The sequence below is a fragment of the Oncorhynchus mykiss genome, chromosome 8, assembly GCF_057628025.1.
Source record: "Oncorhynchus mykiss isolate SJ-2025 chromosome 8, ASM5762802v1, whole genome shotgun sequence".
In the NCBI taxonomy this organism is placed as follows: Eukaryota; Metazoa; Chordata; class Actinopteri; order Salmoniformes; family Salmonidae; genus Oncorhynchus; species Oncorhynchus mykiss.
Window position 1 is genome coordinate 38,976,397 of NC_143029.1, and position 19,039 is coordinate 38,995,435.

Here is a 19,039-nt window from a genome sequence, read left to right on the forward strand (position 1 = left end):
GTTTTCCACCAATAGGAAGCCCACGTCGTTGTCGTTTCAAATGGAGTTTTTTCTGGGAATTGCTTTTTTTCTCCATTTTACCCTCTTTCCCTTCTTATCATCTCTCCCCGTTCTCCTCCTTCCAGTGGTGTGAAGTAAATGCTTTAAAGTACTACTTAAGTTATTTTTTGGGGTATCTGTAGTTTACTATTTATATTTTGGATAACTTTTACTTTTTACTCCATACATTTTCCATGACACCCAAAAGTACTCGTTACATTTTGAATGCTATGCAGGACAGAAATGGTCCGATTCACACACTTATCAAGAGAACATCCCTGGTCCTCTCTACTGCCACTGATCTGGCAGACTCACTAAACATAAACACTTTGTTTCTGAAATGTCTGAGTGTTGGAGTGTCACCCTGGCTCTCCGTAAATTAAAAAGCATGAACGATTGTGCCATCTGGTTTGCTTAATATAAGGAATTTTTTATTTAATTTAATTTATTCTCCCCAATTTCGTGATATCCAATTGTCCCATCGCTGCAACTACCGTACGGACTCGGGAGAGGCGAAGGTTGAGAGCCATGCGTCCTCCTAAACACGACCTTGCCAAGCCGCACTGCTTCTTGACACACTGCTCACTTAACCCGGAATCCAGCTGCACCAATGTGTTGGAGGAAACACCTACAACTGGCTCCCGGGGTCTGAGTGAATGCGCCCGGCGCACCGCAAGGCATCCCAGCCGGCCAAACCCCTCCCCTAGTCCGGATGACCCTGAGCCAGGTAGCCTAGTGGTTAGAGCATTGGGCCAGTAACCGAAAGTTTGCTGTATCGAATCCCTGAGCTGACAAAGTACAAATCTGTCATTCTGCCCCTGAGCAAGGCAGTTAACCCACTGTTCCCCAGGCGCCCGAAGATGTGGATGTCAATTAAGGCAGCACTCCGCACCTCTCGGATTCAGAGGGGTTGGGTTAAATGTGAAAGACACATTTCAGTTGAAGGCATTCAGTTGTACAATTGACTAGGTATCCCCCTTTCCCCAATTGTGCGCCGCCTCATGGGGAGGCCGGCTGCGACACAGCCTGGGATCGAATATAAGGAATTTGAAACAATTTATACTTTTACTTTTGATACTTAAGTACATTTTTTGCAATTAGATTTACTTTTAATACTTCAGTATATTTATAAACAAATACTTTTAGACTTTTTAAAAACAGTTTATTGGGCGACTTTCACTTTTGCTTGAGTTATTCCTACTTTTACTCAAGTGTGGCAATTGTATGCTATTTCCACCACTGCCTCCTTCTCTCTAATTTCTCTCTCTGGCTCTGTGTCTCAACTTGGGGTAAGATTGATGGACTGCGCTCAGTGCTAAAGGGAAACTGGATTAATGAAATAGAATGAACAAGAAAGGGGAATGAGAAAAGAGAGGGACATTGGAATGAGAGGAGGGAGCAGGACAGGCTGAAGGTGGTCAGTGGGATGGGTCGAAAGGAACCTGGAACCTTCCTTCATTCAGAGTGACTCGTCTGTCACCCATCAATGTCAAGTCGGTCACCTTACCTCTGTCACTTATGGTCTTAGAGAGGAGCCATAGAAAGATGAAGCACCTTATTATTGCAAGAGACAAACATTTTATACATTTTTTTGTGGAACCTTATCACAAATTGTCTTGCAGTAGGAGATTGTTTGAGGTGAAAGTAGTAGATGGTTATCTTTGTGTGGTTATCTTTCTGCTAGCCTGTTTCCCTACGCTGGTGTAGTGCCATATTTTGTTATACCATTCTAGCCTGTTTCACTCCATGTTCTGCTGTAGTGACTTCATGGGAAGCCAGCATGCAGCCTGTTTGCTATTAGTCACTATCACACAGGAGCACAGAGACACGCACAGCACAGCACACAGAGAGAGGGCAGAGGGCAACACACACACACATACACAGTACCAGTAAAAAGTTTGGACACGTACTCATTCAAGGGTTTTTTCTAAATTGTAGAATAATAGTGAAGACAACATTATGAAATAACACATATGGATTCATGTAGTAATCAAATAAGTGTTAAATCAAAATATATTTCATATTTGAGATTCTTCAAAGTAGCCACCCTTTGCTTTGATGACAGCTTTGCACACTCTTGGCATTCTCTCAACCAGCTTTACCTGGAATGCTTTTCCAACAGTCTTGAAGGGGTTCCCATATATGCTGAGCACTTGTTTGCAGCTTTTCCTTCACACTGCGGTCCAACTCATCCCAAACCATCTCAACTGGGTTGAGGTCGGGTGATTGTGGAGGCCAGGTCATCTGATGCTGCACTCCATCACTCTCCTCCTTGATAGTTCCACTAAGCGCAAACCAGATGGGATGGCATATCGCTTCAGAATGCTGTGGTAGCCATGCTGGTTAAGTGTGCCTTGAATTCTAAATAAATCACTGACAGTGTCACCAGCAAAGCACCCCCGCACCATCACACCTCCTCCATGCTTCAAGGTGGGAGCCACACATTTCGGAGACCATCCGTTCACCTACTCTGTTACTCACAAAGACACGGCAGTTGGAACCAAACATCTCAAATTTGGACTCATCAGACCAAAATACATATTTCCACCGGTCTTAATGTCCATTGCTCGTGTTTCTTGGCCCAAGTAAGTCTCTTCTTATTATTGGTGTCCTTTAGTAGTGGTTTCTTTGCAGCAATTCGACCATCTGCTCTGAACAGTTGATGTTGAGATGTGTCTATTACTTGATCTCTGAAGCATTTATTTGGGCTGCATTTTCTGAGGCAGGTAACTTGATGGTTTTTGCGACTGACCTTCATGTCTTATTGTAATGATGAATTGTCATTACTCTTTGCTTATTTGAGCTGTCCTTGCCATAATATGGACTTGGTATTTTTACCCGATAGGGCTATCTTCTGTCTTCTTCTACCCCTACCTTGTCACAACACAATTGTTTGGTTCAAATGCATTAAGAAGGAAAGAATTCCACAAATGAACTTTTAACAAGGCACAGCTTGCATTCCAGATGACTACCTCACGAAGCTGTCATGAAGGCAAAGGGTGGCTACTTTGAAGAATCTCAAATGTTAAATATATTTTCATTTGTTTAACACTTTCTTGGTTACTACATGATTCCATATGTGTTATTTCATAGTTTTGATATTATACACACACACACCAGAGTCCGGGATGGCAAAGGGTGTAGTAATGCTAGACAGAGAGGGCAAATGGCACACTGTGGGAAGGAAGTTAGTCTATGTGTAGCTCAGATGTTTTCACCTTGATATGTACTATGTGTACAAAAATGCTTCATTGGCTCATTGTGTTATATACAGTACCAGTCAAGTTTGGACACACCTACTCAATGGGGTGGGGGGTAAGTTGAGGCACAGGGACAGGGTGTTAAGCCACCTACAAATTGTTGTACTGAATGAAATACTACCACTACCTTGTTAAAACCATGTCTATCTTTACTTCCCAAACATAATTAAACACAATCACCATAGCTTTTTTGGTCTCGTAATCGTTTTAAGCATTTTTTTTACCTGTTATGGCTGCGATCCCCGTACAGGGACCAACATCTTAACACAGGCTTAACACCTAACAAACACTTTGTACTTTTTTAAAACACTTTGAACAGGCCCATTAAGGGTGTAGATTTGATGATAATTATTTTAAATCATATTTTAATTCATTTTAGAATAAGGCTGTAACGTAACAAAATGTGGAAAAAGTCAAGGGGTCTGAATACTTTCCGAATGCACTGTGTGTGTGTGTGTTCCAGTCTATATAACAAGGCATATCTGTACAGAAATCACAATACGGATTTTGCCCTGCTCAAACATTAGCTTTCAATCTGCGCTACGTTGGAGTCGCTAGCCAAACATTGCTGTAAGTGCATGTGAACATTATGCTAGTTCCCAAGGGGGTTAACATATGCTTTTGCTAACGGTCTTATTGGAAACTCAGTGCCGTCAGTGGAGTAACTGGCCTAGCTAACGGTATTCCCTTCTTAGAAGAATCAATACTGTGTGGGATGAGTGAATAAACGTTTGGCAGGCTCACCCCCAATTTCAGATCTGGCTATGTAAAAATCTTCACAAAGCACTCAATGATCATTTTGCTTTCTCACATGTTTAACTGAGCGTGAGTGTGCCTTTGTGTGTATGATGTACTGTATGTGTATGTGGGTCATTTGTGTGTGCCTCTTATCTGTGTGTGTGTGTCCTGTATTTATAAGTCATGGGGAACTGAGATAAGGCAGTCCTGGTGTCAGAGGGTTTTGTCTGTCGCGCTGGGGGAGTCCTTAGGTGAAGACACAAGGGTTTAGATCGTGAGTGCAGGAGAAAGTAATGTTTCTGAATAATTAACACAGCAAATTACAGATGCTACTACTGCATTAATTCCTTTCCGCACGTCTTTGTTTCTCTTTCATTCTCTATCCTTTACTTTTTATTCTCTTTATATTCCCTCTTTCATGCCCTCACCAACTGTACTTTCATGCACTCACCCTTTTATCTGCTTCTGTCTTTGCTTCCTTCTCTTCCCTCTCTCTCTCTCTCTCTCTCTCTCTCTCTCAGGTGTCTCTCTCTTGGTTTTTAATTATCTCCCTCCTTCCCTGTTCCCATATCAGACTGCTCTCTCATCCCTCTGTATCTGTGTCAGAGCATATCATTACGTCTGGGACACCACACACACACTGCTGCTCCTGCTGTGTGCGAGCTGCACGCTGTGCATCTCACTGGTGCTCTCTCTCTCTCTCTCTCTCTCTCTCCTTCTCCCTCACTTTCACTCTCTCCCTCCATCCCAGTCAGCCGCCCGCTCTGGCTAGTGTAGTGTCATTCCCTCCCTACAGCTGAGGGAGCTTCTGTCTTCTGTTAACACAGCGCTCCTCATCCCCCCTCTCTCCCCCTTCTCTCTCTGTGTTGTCCGCTCGGAGGGCTTTCCACGGAACGCCACAGCCTTTATCCCACTCCTGTCTCTGGCTTTACAGTGAGACGTGATCGGCTCCTTCAGAGCAACTTCTGCCTCCCTCGCTCATCCTTCTTCTCTTGGTTTGCTATGTCGGCAGATTTTTCTCTTTTGCTTTTCTTTTTCTTCGTTGACCCCTGGCTTCTAAAGGGGTAACCACAGAGTGACATCTCTTTTTGGAGTAGTATTCTACCCTGGTTTGCGTGTGTGTGAATGAGAGTGTTTCAGCCTGCTTAAATGCTTGAGCACGAGTGTGAGGGCGCATGAGGGGAGAGTGTGAGGGAGATTGTGTGTGTGTGTGAGAGAGAGAGAGAGAGAGAGAGAGAGAGAGAGAGAGAGAGAGAGAGAGAGAGAGAGAGAGAGAGAGAGAGAGAGAGAGGGAGTATTTGCTGTAAGAGTGCGCATGTGCTGTGATTGGCCGCGCACTGTGTGTGTGCCAGTATATACGCTTTTGCGGGGGCATGCCGGGTCTGAGTGTGTGTCTCAGACAGTGTGTGTGTTCACGTCACTCTGTGACTGCTGTGGTGCATCTCTGGGGGGAGGAGGAGGATAGGATATGAGCGGGCCTGGGCAGTGCTAGAGGGCCATGCAGACTCTGAACAGGCTGCAGACCTGTGGCACTCGTACGATGATGGCCATGGTCCGCACCTCCCTTCAGAAAGTGGTGGTCTTCCTACACAGGCTCCAGAGAATGGCCATCTCATCCCCACGTTATCACAAACTCTGCAAGGTGAGTCACAGAACGAAAGACAGGGAGAGGAAGAGTTCTGTCCGACGCTCTTTCATTCCTGTTTTAAGTCATTCGTTCATTTGTTTTGTCTGTCCATTCAGTGTTTTGGTTCTGTATTGTGATAGAGATGATTAACTGTGTGGGTTAGTTTGTTCATCTTTTTGGTTTGGGGCATTTTTGTAGCACTTTGTCTCTCAAGAATGCCTAGTTTTATTCATGGCTTTTGATAAAGTTAAAGAGTGAAATACTACTTTTGCTGGTTATTACCTCACCTCATCACCAAGTCCTTTCACATCTCTGACTATTTTGGGGCTTGCATATTTAAATTGTGACTCATGTTTTTGTCAACAACTCCCTCCATCCTGTTATCTGTTTGGGAGAGTGTTGACGCCTGTGGTTGTCACCTCCACAGTGTGTGTCTGCATATTCCTGGCTGGATACGGGACTGATTTACTGCCTCAGCCACATGTCAAGTAATCAGGCTCTGCTGTGTGTGTGTCCGCTGTGTGTGTATGTCTGCTGTGTGTGTGTGTGTCTGCTGTGTGTGTGTGTTTGCTGTGTGTGTGTCTGCTGTGTATGTGCGTGTGTGAGAGCGTGTGTGTTAATGCCTGTGTGTACAGTCTTGTCTCCGCTGTGGTGGAGTAAACAAACTAACAAGGTAGAGAAGTTGTGAGGTTTGTGTGTGTGTGTGTGTGGTGTGTGTGGTGTGTGTGGTGTGTGTGTGTGTGTGTGTGTGTGTGTGTGTGTGTGTGTGTGTGTGTGTGTGAGAGCGAGAAGGTGCATTGTGAATGCCTGAACCACCATGCACTATGGTATGCAAGCTGTGAGTAAGAGGTACAATGAGTTTGTATTTTTAATAAACTGTAGCCTACTTGTTATTACACTGAAGGATATATTGTGAGGTTGCAAGTGACCGCTTTAGTCAGAGACACTGCAGCGAGTGATGAAATATGGACCAGCTGCTCAGGAGGATTAGAGCTGGCCAGCTGCAAACACAACTGTTTGTGTGTGTTTTTGTTTAACTATCCTTGCGGGTACCAGAAGTCCTAAACAAGGAAGTCTTAAACAAGGAAAATTTGGACAATCCCATCGAGGAAAAATGCTATTTTAGGTGTTACAGTTAGGGTTAGAAGTTAGGGTTAGGTATAGTTTTATGGTTAGGGTTTGGGGTTAATGTTAGGCACAGGGTTAGGGGTTATGGTTTGGTTAAGGATTAGGGGAAATAGGATTTTGAATGGGAATGAAATATTTAGTCCCCACAAGGATAGCAATACAAAACTGTGTGTGTACAGTGGAACCAATTATCATTAGCAAACGGCTGCAATCACGCTTTAACATGCATGTTAGCCTTGGATTTAATTTATTTCATGGTTTCTCCCAAGGCAAATCTCCCTCTTTCTCTCTCCACCTCTCACTCTCACTCTCGCTCTCGGGTCTTTAATTTCCCCTCTCTCATTTCATCTCTTCATCTCTCTCGCTATATATTCTCTCTTGCTCCATTCAGGCCGTGTCTGAATACCAACACTTGCATTCTAAATAGTATGCATTTTAGGTATGGGAAAATATAAGGTTTTATAGTATGTGACATTTCAAGCACTTTAAATGGCAGGATGTCATACTCACCTGTAGATTAGTGAGCGCAAACAGAAATGTACAGAAACAGAGAAAGTGCATGATAGACATAATGGGAGAGTTTTTTAAAACGGTATATTTCCCTCTTTCACTCGCTGGTTAATTCCCTAGAACAAAGTAGGCACTTGTTCTTTGCTCATTTAACCAACCATCTGTGTTGGTTGAATCTCCCTGTGAGCAGCCAACCTCGTCTGATCACTACTCTGTTACTACCATCTCCTGTTAATAACACTCCCTCCACACTTTCCTAACTTATCATAATACAGACCTATGCATTCTGCACTTGGCCACCTTCCCTTGGGTTGCACCAGCAATTCGTCGCTCGTTTAACCTCCCTTGGGAGGAGCCGACTTACCGTCCCGCACCCAGTGGGAGAATTCCATCATTTTACACTCAATTACCCTCCCCTGGGTCGCATCAGACATTCTGGGCTCGTTGGGCTCACCCTGAGAGGATCAGTCATTCTGGGCTCGTCTGGACTCCCCTGGGTGCGCTCACTGTCTGGCCGGCAGTAACAGTGCTTCTTGATGATGAATGTGCGCTCGGCTTGTTCTCTCTGGGCTTGTATCGCTGTTACCTGGCTCTCCTACTCAGGAAATAGCCTGGCCTCTGGGCTGACAGTGCTGGCCATAACCCTATACCAGGGATCATCAACTAGATTCACCCGTGGTCCGATTTCTTGAGCGGATGGACAGGGGGTCGGAACATAATTACAAATAATTTGTAGACTACAAATTGACCGGGATCAGAAATGTTGTGGGGCCAAGTAAAATCACTCGCAGTGTGTGTGTGCGTGTGTGTGATGAGTCTGGTGTATTTGTGCTGGAGAGCGTCGAAGGCCCCGATGGCTATTTGCATTGCACTCAGCTCTGTTCTGTCTGTGTAATCACTGTCTGCAAATATGCTGAAGGGCACTCTGGTCTCAGGAGGAGTGTCCTCTTACTCTCATTACACTTTCTGGGGAGTTTGTGTGTGGTGTGAGAGGGAGAGACAGAGACAGAGAAAGCAAGATAGAGAGAGAGAAAGTGTGTGTGTATCAGGGAGAGAGAGTGCGCATTAACACTGGCAGATGCCATCTTTAAAATAGCCTAAAGCAGCAATCCATCCAGTTATATTGTCCCTTCAGTCCCCTAGCCCTGTGACTAACACATTGGCCCCTGTTCCTACACCACCCCTCCATTCACCACTCCCGCTCAGTTTTACCCCATGCAGGGTGAGTCAACCCTGGTTTAAGAGTGCAGCACCTTTTCTTCTCTGCCCTTGTACTCCACCAGGACCAGGGCCCTGGGTCATTAGTATGCGTTACATCAGTGGCACAGGACCGCAGGAGTGTGGACACGCATCATTCCCCCTGGACTAGGTGGCCAGGTCGGGCTGTTTGTCTTGAAACACACATTCTTACACTCAACACTAACTTGCACGCAACACACACACAGCTATGCTACACAATGCAAGGTGACATAGTGATAACTTGTGAGAGAAAATGAAATGATAACAAATTCAGAAGTACCAATTATTTGAATTAATTTACCAACACTCAGAAAGCCCAAGTACAATAACTTGAAATGAAGCACTGATTTCTGCCATTACCCACATCAATGGTAAATTACTTCATCCTCCCGCATTTGATAATTGATTTATGGCTCAAATAATAACTAAAAACTATTTGATTTCAACTGTCACTCAAGTTATAAAGTGTCCATTACATTGCAATGGAGTGTCGTAAATTAATTTGAATGCTTTATACACAATATTTACAAAAGTATGTGGACATGCCTTCAAATTAGTAGATTTGGCTATTTCCGCCACACACGTTGCTGACAGGTGTATACAATCGAGCACACAGCCATGCAATCTCCATAGACAAACATTAACAGTAGAATGGCCTTACTGAAGAGCTCAGTGACTTTCAACATCATAGGATGCCACCTTTCCAACAAGCAGTTCGTAAAATGTCTGTCCTGCTTAGAGCTGCCCCGGTTAACTGTAAGTGCTCTTATTTTAAAGTGGAAACGTCTAGGAGTGAGTTGTGAGGTGTGTGTGTGTGTGTGTGTGTCTAGGAGCAACGACGGCTCAGCCGCCAAGTGGTAACCAATACAAGCTCACAGAATGGGAGCGCCGAGTGGTGAAGCACATAGCATGAAAAATTGTCTGTCCTCGGTTGCAACACTCACTACCGAGTTCCGAACTGCCTCTGGAAACAACGTCAGCACAATAACTGTTCGTCGGGAGCTCCATGAAATGGGTTTCAATGGCCGAGCAGCTGCACACAAGCCTAAGATCACAATGCCAAGTGTCGGCTTGAGTGATGTAAAGGTCACCGCCATTGGACTCTGGAGCAAACTGAAAGCACATACCACCGCATTTAATCATGGCGAGACGACTGGAAACATAGCCGGAAAAAACTGTGTAGTTATTCCCTTCGTAAGGCAATCAAAAGAGCAAAGTGTCAGTATAGAGACAAAGTGGAGTCGCAATTCAACGGCTCAAACACGAGATGTATGTGGCAGGGTCTACAGACAATCATGGATTACAAAAGGAAAATCAGCCCCATCACGGACATCGACGTCTTGCTCCAAGACAAATTAAACAACTACTTTGCGCGCTTTGACGACAATACAATGCCACTGACACGGCCCGCTACCAAAGACCGTGGGGTCTCCTTCTCTGTGGCTGACATCACCCGGCCCAGGCAGCATCCCTAGGCGTGTCCTCGGAGCATGTGCAGACCAGCTGGCTGGCGTGTTTACGGACATATTCAATCAATCCCTATCTCCAGTATGTTGTCCCCACATGCTTCAAGATGGCCACCATTGTTCCTGTTCCCAAGAAAGCTAAGGTAATTGAACTAAATGACTATCGCCCGTAGCACTCACTTCTGTCATCATGAAGTGCTTTGAGAGACTAGTCAAGGATCATATCACCTCCACCCTACCTGTCACCCTAGACCCACTCCAATTTGCCTACTGCTCTAAAAGGTCCACAGATGATGCAATCGCCATCACACTGCACACTGCCCTATCCCTTCTGGAAAAGAGGAATACCTATGTACGAATGCTGTTCTTACATAGGTAGTCTCCAAACTCATCATTAAGCTTGAGAACATGGGTCTCACCCCGCCCTGTGCAACTGGGTCCTGGACTTCCTGACGGGCCACCCCCAGGTGGTGAAGGTAGGAAACAACATCTCCAGTCCGCTGATCCTCAACACTGGGGTCCCACAAGTGTGCGTTCTCTGCCCTCTCCTGTACTCCCTGTTCACCCACGACTGCGTGGCCATGCACGCCACCAACTCAATCCTCAAGTTTGCAGACGACACTACAGTGGTAGGCTTGATTACCAACAACGATAAGACAGCCTACAGGAAGGAGGTGAGGGCTCAGAGTATGGTATCAGGAAAATAACCTCTCACTTAATGTCATCAAAACACAAGAGATCGTGAACTTTCGTAAACAGCAGAGGGAGCACCCCCCTATCCAGGGACAGTAGTGGAGAAGGTGGAAAGTTTTAAGTTCCTCGGTGTACATACTGAAACGGTCCACTCACATAGACATTGTGGTAAAGAAGGCGCAACAGAGCCAGTTCAACCTCAGGAGGCTTAGAAAATGTGGCTTGTCACCAAAACCCTCAATAACTTTTACAGGTGCACAAGTGAGAACATCCTGTCGGACTGTATCACCGCCTGGTATGGCAACAGCACCACCCACAACCGCAGGGCTATCCAGAGGATGGTCCGGTCAGAACAACGCATCACCAGGGGCAAACTACCTGCCCTCGAAGACACCTACAACACCCAATTTCACAGGGAGGCAAAAAAGATCAGCAAGGACAATAACCATCCGAGCGTCTACCTGTTTACCCCGCTTCCATCCAGAAGGCGAGGTCAGTGCAGGTACAACAAAGCTGGGACATAGGGATTGAAAAACAGCTTCTATCTCAAGGCCATCAGATTGTTAACAGCCACAGAGAGGCGGCCGCCTACCTACAGACTTAATATCATTGGCCACTTCAATAAATGGAACATTAGTCACTTTAATAATGCCACTTTAAGAATGTTTACATATCTGTCATTACTCATCTCATATGTACAGTTGAAGTCAGAAGTTTACATACACCTTAGGCAAACACATTTTAACTCAGTTTTTCACAATTCCTGATATTTAATCCTATTAAAAATTCCCTGTCTTCGGTCAGTTAGGATCACCACTTTATTGTAAGAATGTGAAATGTCAGAATAATAGGAGAGAGAATTATTTAGTTCAGCTTTTATTTCTTTCATCACATTCCCAGTGGGTCAGAAGTTTGCACATACACTCAATTCGTTTTTGGTAGCGTTGCCTTTAAATTGTTTAACTTGGGTCAAACGTTTCGGGTAGCCTTCCACAAGCTCCCCACATATAAGTTGGGTAAATTTTGGCCCATTCCTCCTGACAGAGCTGGTGTAACTGAGTCAGGTTTGTAGGTCTCCTTGCTCGCACACACTTTTTCAGTTCTGCCCACACATTTTCTATAGGATTGATGTCAGGGCTTTGTGATGGCCACTCCAATACCTTGACGTTGTTGTCCTAACCCATTTTACCACAACTTTGGAAGTATGCTTGGGGTCATTGTCCATTTGGAAGACCCATTTGCGACCAAGCTTTAACTTCCTGACTGATGTCTTGAGATTTTGCTTCAATATATCCACATAATTTTCCCCTCTCACGATGTCATCTGTTTTCTGAAGTGCATCAGTCAGTCCCTCCTGCAGTAAAGCACACCCACAACATGATGGTGCCAACCCCGTGCTTCACGGTTGGGATGGTGTTCTCTTCGGCTTGCAAGACTCCCCCTTTGTCCTCCAAACATAATAATGGTAATTATGGCCAAACAGTTCTATTTTTGATTCATCAGACCAGGGGACATTTCTCCAAAAAGTACAATCTTTGTCCCCATGTACAGTTGCAAACCGTAGTCTGGCTTTTTATGGCGTTATTGGAGCAGTGGCTTCTTCCGCTGAGCGGCCTTTCAGGTTATATCGATATAGGGCTCTGTTTACTGTGGTATAGATACTTTTGTACTTGTTTCCTTCAGCATCTTAACAAGGTCCTTTGCTGTTGTTCTGGGATTGATTTGCACGTTTCGCACCAAAGTACTGTCACGACTTCCACCGAATGTGGCTCCTCTTCCTGTTCGGGCGGCGGTCGTCATCACCGGTCTACTAGCTGCCTCCGATTCCCTTTTCCTTTTCTGTTGGTTATATCTGTATTAGTTTCACCTGTTTCTCGTTTGAGGTTTGGTTCAGGGCTATTTAAGCCTTCTATGCCCACCTGCTTTTGTGCGGGCTTGATTCTCTGTTCTGTTTGTGGGTGGTTGTGTATCATTATTTCGCCTGTTGTTTTTGGCGTGACCTATCTTACCGGAATAAATACGGTTTTCCCTAAACCTCTGCTCTCTGCGCCTGACTCCTCACCCACCACTCCTAGCTCCTTGACAAGTACGTTTATCTCTAGGAGACAGACCGTGTCACCTTCCTGAGCGGTATGACGGCTGCGTGGTCCCATGGTATTTATAGTTGCGTAATATTGTTTGTACAGAAAAACGTGGTACCTTCAGGCATTTGGAAATTGCTCCCAAGGATGAACCAGACTTTTGAATGTCTACAAATTTTTTCGGAGGTCGTGGCTGATTTCTTTTGATTTTCCCATGATGTCAAGCAAAGAGGCACTGAGTTTGAAGGTAGGCCATGAAATACATCCACAGGTACACCTCCAATTGACTGAAATTATGTCAATTAGCCTATCAGAAGCTTCTAAAGCCATGAGATCATTTTCTGGAATTGCCCAAGCGTTTTAAAGCCACAGTCAATTTAGTGTATGTAAACTTCTGACCCACTGGAATTGTGATACAGTGAATTATAAGTGAAACAATCTGTCTGTAAACAATTGCTGGAAAAAACTTTTGTCATGCAGACAGTAGATGTCCTGACTAACTTAACAAAATTATAGTTTGTTTAACAAGAATTTTGTGGAGTAGTTGAAAAAATGAGTTTTAATGACTCCAACCTAAGTGTATGTAAACTTCCGACTTCAACTGTATATGCTGTATACTGTATCCTTCATTATCTATTCTTTGCTATCTACTGCATCTTAGCCGCTCTGTCACCGCTCATCCATATACATTTTATACTTAATTATTCTCATCCCATTCCTTTTCGAGATTGTGTTTATTAGGTTTTGTTGTGGAATTTGTTAGATATTAGGTTTTGTTGTGGAATTGTTTTACCTGTTAGTTACCTGTTAAATACTGCTGCGCTGTCAGATCTAGAAGCGTAAGCATTTTGCCACATTCGCAATAACCTCTGCTAACCATGTGTATATGACAACTATAATTTCACTTGATTTTATTTGGAAACGGGTTCTCCGGAGTGATGAATCACGCGTCACCATCTGGCAGTCTGACAGACTAATCTGCGTTTGGCAGATGGAGAAGGGGAACGCTACCTGCTCAAATGCGTAGTGCCAACTGGAAAGTTTGGTGCAGGAGGAATAATGGTCTGTGGCTGTTTTTCCTGTTTCGGGCTAGGCCCCTTAGTTCCAGTAAAGATAATCTTAACGCTACAGCATACAATGGCATTCTAGACGATTCTGTGCTTCCAGTTTGGAATGGACCTATTTTGTTTCAGCATGACAATGCCCCCGTACACAAAACTAGGTCCATACAGAAATGTTTTTTTTCGAGATCGGTGTGGAAGAACTTGACTGGCCTGCACAACTTGAGCCCTGACCTCAACTCTATCAGACACCTTTGGGATGAACTGGAACGCCGACTTCAAAGCCAGGCCTATTCGCCCAACATCAGTGCACAACCTCCCTTATGCTCTTGTGGCTGAATGGCAGCAAGTCCCAGAAGCAATGTTCCAACATCTAGTGGAAAGCCTTCCTAGAAGAGTAGAGGTTGTTATCTTCTTGATGCACCCATCCCGTTAGCGGGATCATTTCCGTCAACATCCGCTGAATTGCAGGGCGCCGAATTAAAATTAAAATATTAAAAATATTTAATTTTCATGAAATTACAAGTGCAATATAGCAAAACACAGCTTAGCTTGTTGTTAATCCACCTGGCGTGTCAGATTTCAAAAAAGCTTTTCATCAAAAGCATACCAAGTGTTTATATAAGGACATCTCTCTCAGTAGACAAAACATTACAAACAGCTAGCAGCCAAGCCGATTGGTCATGAAAGTCAGAAAAGCAATAAAATGAATTGCTTACCTTTGATGATCTTCGGATGTTTGCACTCACGAGACTCCAAGTTACACAATAAATGTTCCTTTTGTTCCATAAAGATTATTTTTATATCCAAAATATCTCCATTTGGTTGGCGCGTTATGTTCAGAAATCCACAGGCTCGAGCGGTCACGACATTGCAGATGAAAATTCCAAATACTATCCGTAAAGTTCGTAGAAACATGTCAAACGTTTTTCATAATCAATCCTCAGGTTGTTTTTACAATATATAATCAATAATATTTAAAACAGGACTGTAGCTTCTTCAATAGGAGAGCGAGAGAAAATGTCTGCTCGAAGCTGTTGCGCATGCAAAACGCTGCTGGCACCCAGCCATACAATGACGCGATGCGATTTTTCTTTTTCTTCAAAATAGAAGCCTGAAACTGTCTAAAGACTGTTCACACCATGGGGAAGCCATAGGAAAAGGAACCTGGTTGATATCCCTTTAAATTGAGCGAAGGCAGGCTATGGAACAGAGAGCTTTCAGGATAAACAGCACTTCCAGGTTGGAATTTCCTCAGGTTTTTGCCTGCAATATCAGTTCTGTTATACTCACAGACAATATTTTTTGACATGTTTTTAACATAAAACATCAATAATGTTCCAACCGGAGAATTCCTATGTCTGAAGAAAAGCACTGGAACAAGAGCTAACTCTGTCAGAGTGCTAAATCTGCCAGACCACTGACTCAAACAGGTCTCATGAGCCCCTCCTTTATAGTAGAATCCTCAAACCAGTTTCTAAAGACGGTTGACATCTAGTGGAAGCCGTAGGAAGTGCAACTTGACTCCATAGACACTGTGTATTCCGTAAGCCAAGCTTTGAAAAACTGCAAACCTCAGATATCCCACTTCCTGTTTGGATATTTCTTAGGTTTTTCACCTGCCATATGAGTTCTGTTATACTCACAGACATCATTCAAACAGATTTAGAAACAGCAGAGTGTTTTCTATCCAATACTAATAATAATATGCATATATTAGCATCTGGGACAGAGTAGGAGGCAGTTCACTCTGGGCACGCTATTCATCCAAAAGTGAAAATGCTGCCCCCTATCCCAAAAGAGATTTAAGTTTAAAAGTGAGTGTCAGGGCAGGTTCTAAGTAAACAGAGTAAAAACTAACACATCATAATGCATCTTATCTGCTACAGATGTAACCTCTTCATTTAACCTCTGGCAGTCTCTATGGGGGTGCCACAGGGTTCCATCCTTGGGCCGACTCTTTTCTCTGTATATATCAATGATGTAGCTCTTGCTGCGGGTGATTCCCTGATCCACCTCTACGCAGACGACACCATTCTATATACTTCCGGCCCGTCCTTGGACACTGTGCTATCTAACCTCCAAACGAGCTTCAATGCCATACAACACTCCTTCCGTGGCCTCCAACTGCTCTTAAACGCTAGTAAAACCAACTACATGCTTTTCAACCGTTAGCTGCCTGCACCCGCACGCCTGACCAGCATCGCCACCCTGGATGGTTCCGACCTTGAATATGTGGACATCTATAAGTACCTAGGTGTCTGGCTAGACTGTAAACTCTCCTTCAAGACTCTTATCAAACATCTCCAATCAAAAATCAAATCAAGAGTCGGCTTTCTATTCCGCAACAAAGCCTCCTTCACTCACACCGCCAAACTTACCCTAGTAAAACTGACTATCCTACCAATCCTCGACTTCGGCGATGTCATCTACAAAATTGCTTCCAACACTCTACTCAGCAAACTGGATGCAGTTTATCACAGTGCCATCCGTTTTGTCACTAAAGCACCTTATCTTCTTACGGAGGTGGTCCCTGCACAGGGACAGCTCAGCGGAAATTTCAGAGCGCCACCTATAGTACTCGAGTATAGTACTCGATAAATCTCAAACTTTCATAAAAATATACTTGCAAGGTACTGACTTAAAGCTACACTCGTTGTGAATCTAGCCACCAAGTCAGATTTGTAAAATGCTTTTCGGCGAAAGCATGAGAAGCTATTATCTGATAGCATGCACCCCCCCCCAAAATACCAGCACGACACGTAAACAACAGATTTTGCGGTAGCCGGCGCTACCCAAAACGCAGAAATAAAATATAAAACATTCATTACCTTGGACAAGCTTCTTTGTTGGCACTCCTATATGTCCCATAAACATCACAATTGGGTCCTTTTCCCGATTAAATCCGTCATTGTATACCCAAAATGTCATTTGCTGAAGGCCAGTCTGATGCTGCAAAAAGCCCATTTACAAGACGCAACGTCACTTTTTAAAATTACAAAAGTCGCCTATAAACTTTTACAAATCACTTCAAACGACTTTTCTAAATCAACTTTAGGTATTAATAAACGTTAATTATGTATCAAATTGATCACGGGGCGATCTGTATTCGATAGCAGCAAGTCTGGAAATCATCGTCCATTTTTTCAGTTTCACAACATACTGTGGTGCGCCTCAAGAAAGGAGGGGCTTATTCGTGTTGTAACCAAGGATAAATGAGTCAGAAAATTACAGCAATGGCGACATCGTGTGGAAGCTGTAGGCGTTTACAGGGGATCCTTTATTTATTTATTTATCATTTATTTTAGGTCGCCTTAAACAATACATTGAATGCCGGACAAATATTTTTTTTGTGTTTTTAGTAAACAGTTTTACCAGGGATTTTTACTCCTAAACACGTTCTGTTAGAGCCACAGACCCGATTTAACCAGTTTTAGAGACTTCACAGTGTTTTCTATACACACATACTTATCATATGCATATACTATATTCCTGGCATGAGTAGCAGGACTTTGAAATGTTGCGCGATTTTTAATAAAAAGCTGCGAAAATTCGCATCATCCATAACAGGTTTTAAACCACCCACCACTGCGACTTGTATGCTCTAGTCGGCTGGCCCTCGCTACATATTCGTCGCCAGACCCACTGGCTCCAGGTCATCTACAAGTCCATGCTAGGTAAAGCTCTGCCTTATCTCAGTTCACTGGTCACGATGGCAACTCCCATCCGTAGCACGCGCTCCAGCAGGTGTACTGATCATCCCTAAAACCAACACCTCATTTGGTCGCCTTTCGTTCCAGTTCTCTGCTGCCTGTGACTGGAACGAATTGCAAAAATCGCTGAAGTTGGAGACTTTTATCTCCCTCACCAACTTCAAACATCTGCTATCTGAGCAGCTAACCGAGCGCTGCAGCTGTACATAGTCTATCGGTAAACAGCCCACCCATTTTTACCTACCTCATCCCCATACTGTTTTTATTTATTTACTTTTCTGCTCTTTTGCACACCAATATCTCTACCTGTACATGACCATCTGATCATTTATCACTCCAGTGTTGTTAATCTGCAAAATTGTATTTATTCGTCTACCTCCTCATGCCTTTTGCACACAATGTATATAGACTCCCTTTTTTTTCTACTGTGTTACTGACTTGTTAATTGTTTACTCCATGTGTAACTCTGTGTTGTCTGTTCACACTGCTATGCTTTATCTTGGCCAGGACGCAGTTGCAAATGAGAACTTGTTCTCAACTAGCCTACCTGGTTAAATAAAGGTGAAATAAATAAAAAATATTTAAAAAACTGCGTGAGTTCCAAATATCTCTAACGGTGGCCCCCAGCATGTGTTGTTTTATGCACGTAATTTCAGAACACACTCACTGTTCCAAAATGTGATTGTTACGTAATATGACATTTAATGGTCTCTGCCTGCTAATTATCTATAGGCTATTTTTCAACTTGTCAATTTCCAATTATTTTCTACACGCTTTATATTTTTTTTAAATGACCGAAACATGATCAGCGTGCAGGCGGCTGGCACGCCACAAGGAGTCGCTAGAGCTCAATGAGCCAAGTAAAGCCCCCCGAGACAAACCCTCCCCTATCTCCAAAATATTGTTATTTTTTAAACAAAGCAATTTTATTATTATTCATTTAGAATTATAAAAACGCCTGTTGGATATTCTCATAGATATATTATTAACCCTGTTATTAGCAGGACAATATATATTGGTCATGGCTCCCGAGTGGCGCACAATGGGATTGCCTTGCAGTTGTCCAGCTGTATCAATTGAAAGCACGCAAGGTTCAAGGCACGAGGGCAGGGGGCACGGGTTGGGTCCCAGAGCCTCACTTTGTCTGTGATGCCCACTACTAGACGGTCTCAGATATGTTCACAGTTTTCAGCTAGATCATAAGAGCTCTGATATACATGTCTGCCTTTTCTCTCTCTCTTTGGCTGCGTTGGTAAAAACATGCCCGCTTGTGAATGAGATTCCGTTGTGGAATGAAGTAGTCCTTCCAACACTATCAAAGTTCGTGTCATCTTTCTCCTGAGCGAATTGAAATGAGATGAGTATTTTCTCTGCCTCACTGCCCACCACGTAGATTAGCGAACTGACCTGGATGACTCCATCATCTTTGTCCAGTTTCGTAGCAGTCCTGAAATGGCAGAATCTCTGTCTCCACTCCTGCCATT

The 19,039-nt window shown here is 43.8% G+C and overlaps 1 protein-coding gene across 5 annotated transcripts in view; it reads left to right on the forward strand.

Moving 5' to 3' along the window:
* Nucleotides 1-4,676: 4,676 nt before the first annotated feature.
* LOC110530912 (utrophin) overlaps nt 4,677-19,039 on the forward strand; it is a 169,476-nt gene continuing 155,113 nt past the window's right edge. For 3 of the 5 annotated variants that reach the window (XM_036985442.2, XM_036985444.2, XM_090243412.1), the window contains exon 1: nt 4,787-5,679. In XM_036985442.2, coding sequence (XP_036841337.2) covers nt 5,536-5,679 — 144 coding nt within the window. In that variant the 5' untranslated portion in view covers nt 4,787-5,535. Of the gene's footprint in view, nt 5,680-19,039 lie in introns of all 5 variants that reach the window. The other 2 variants (XM_090243413.1, XM_036985448.2) reach the window with 2 other exon arrangements.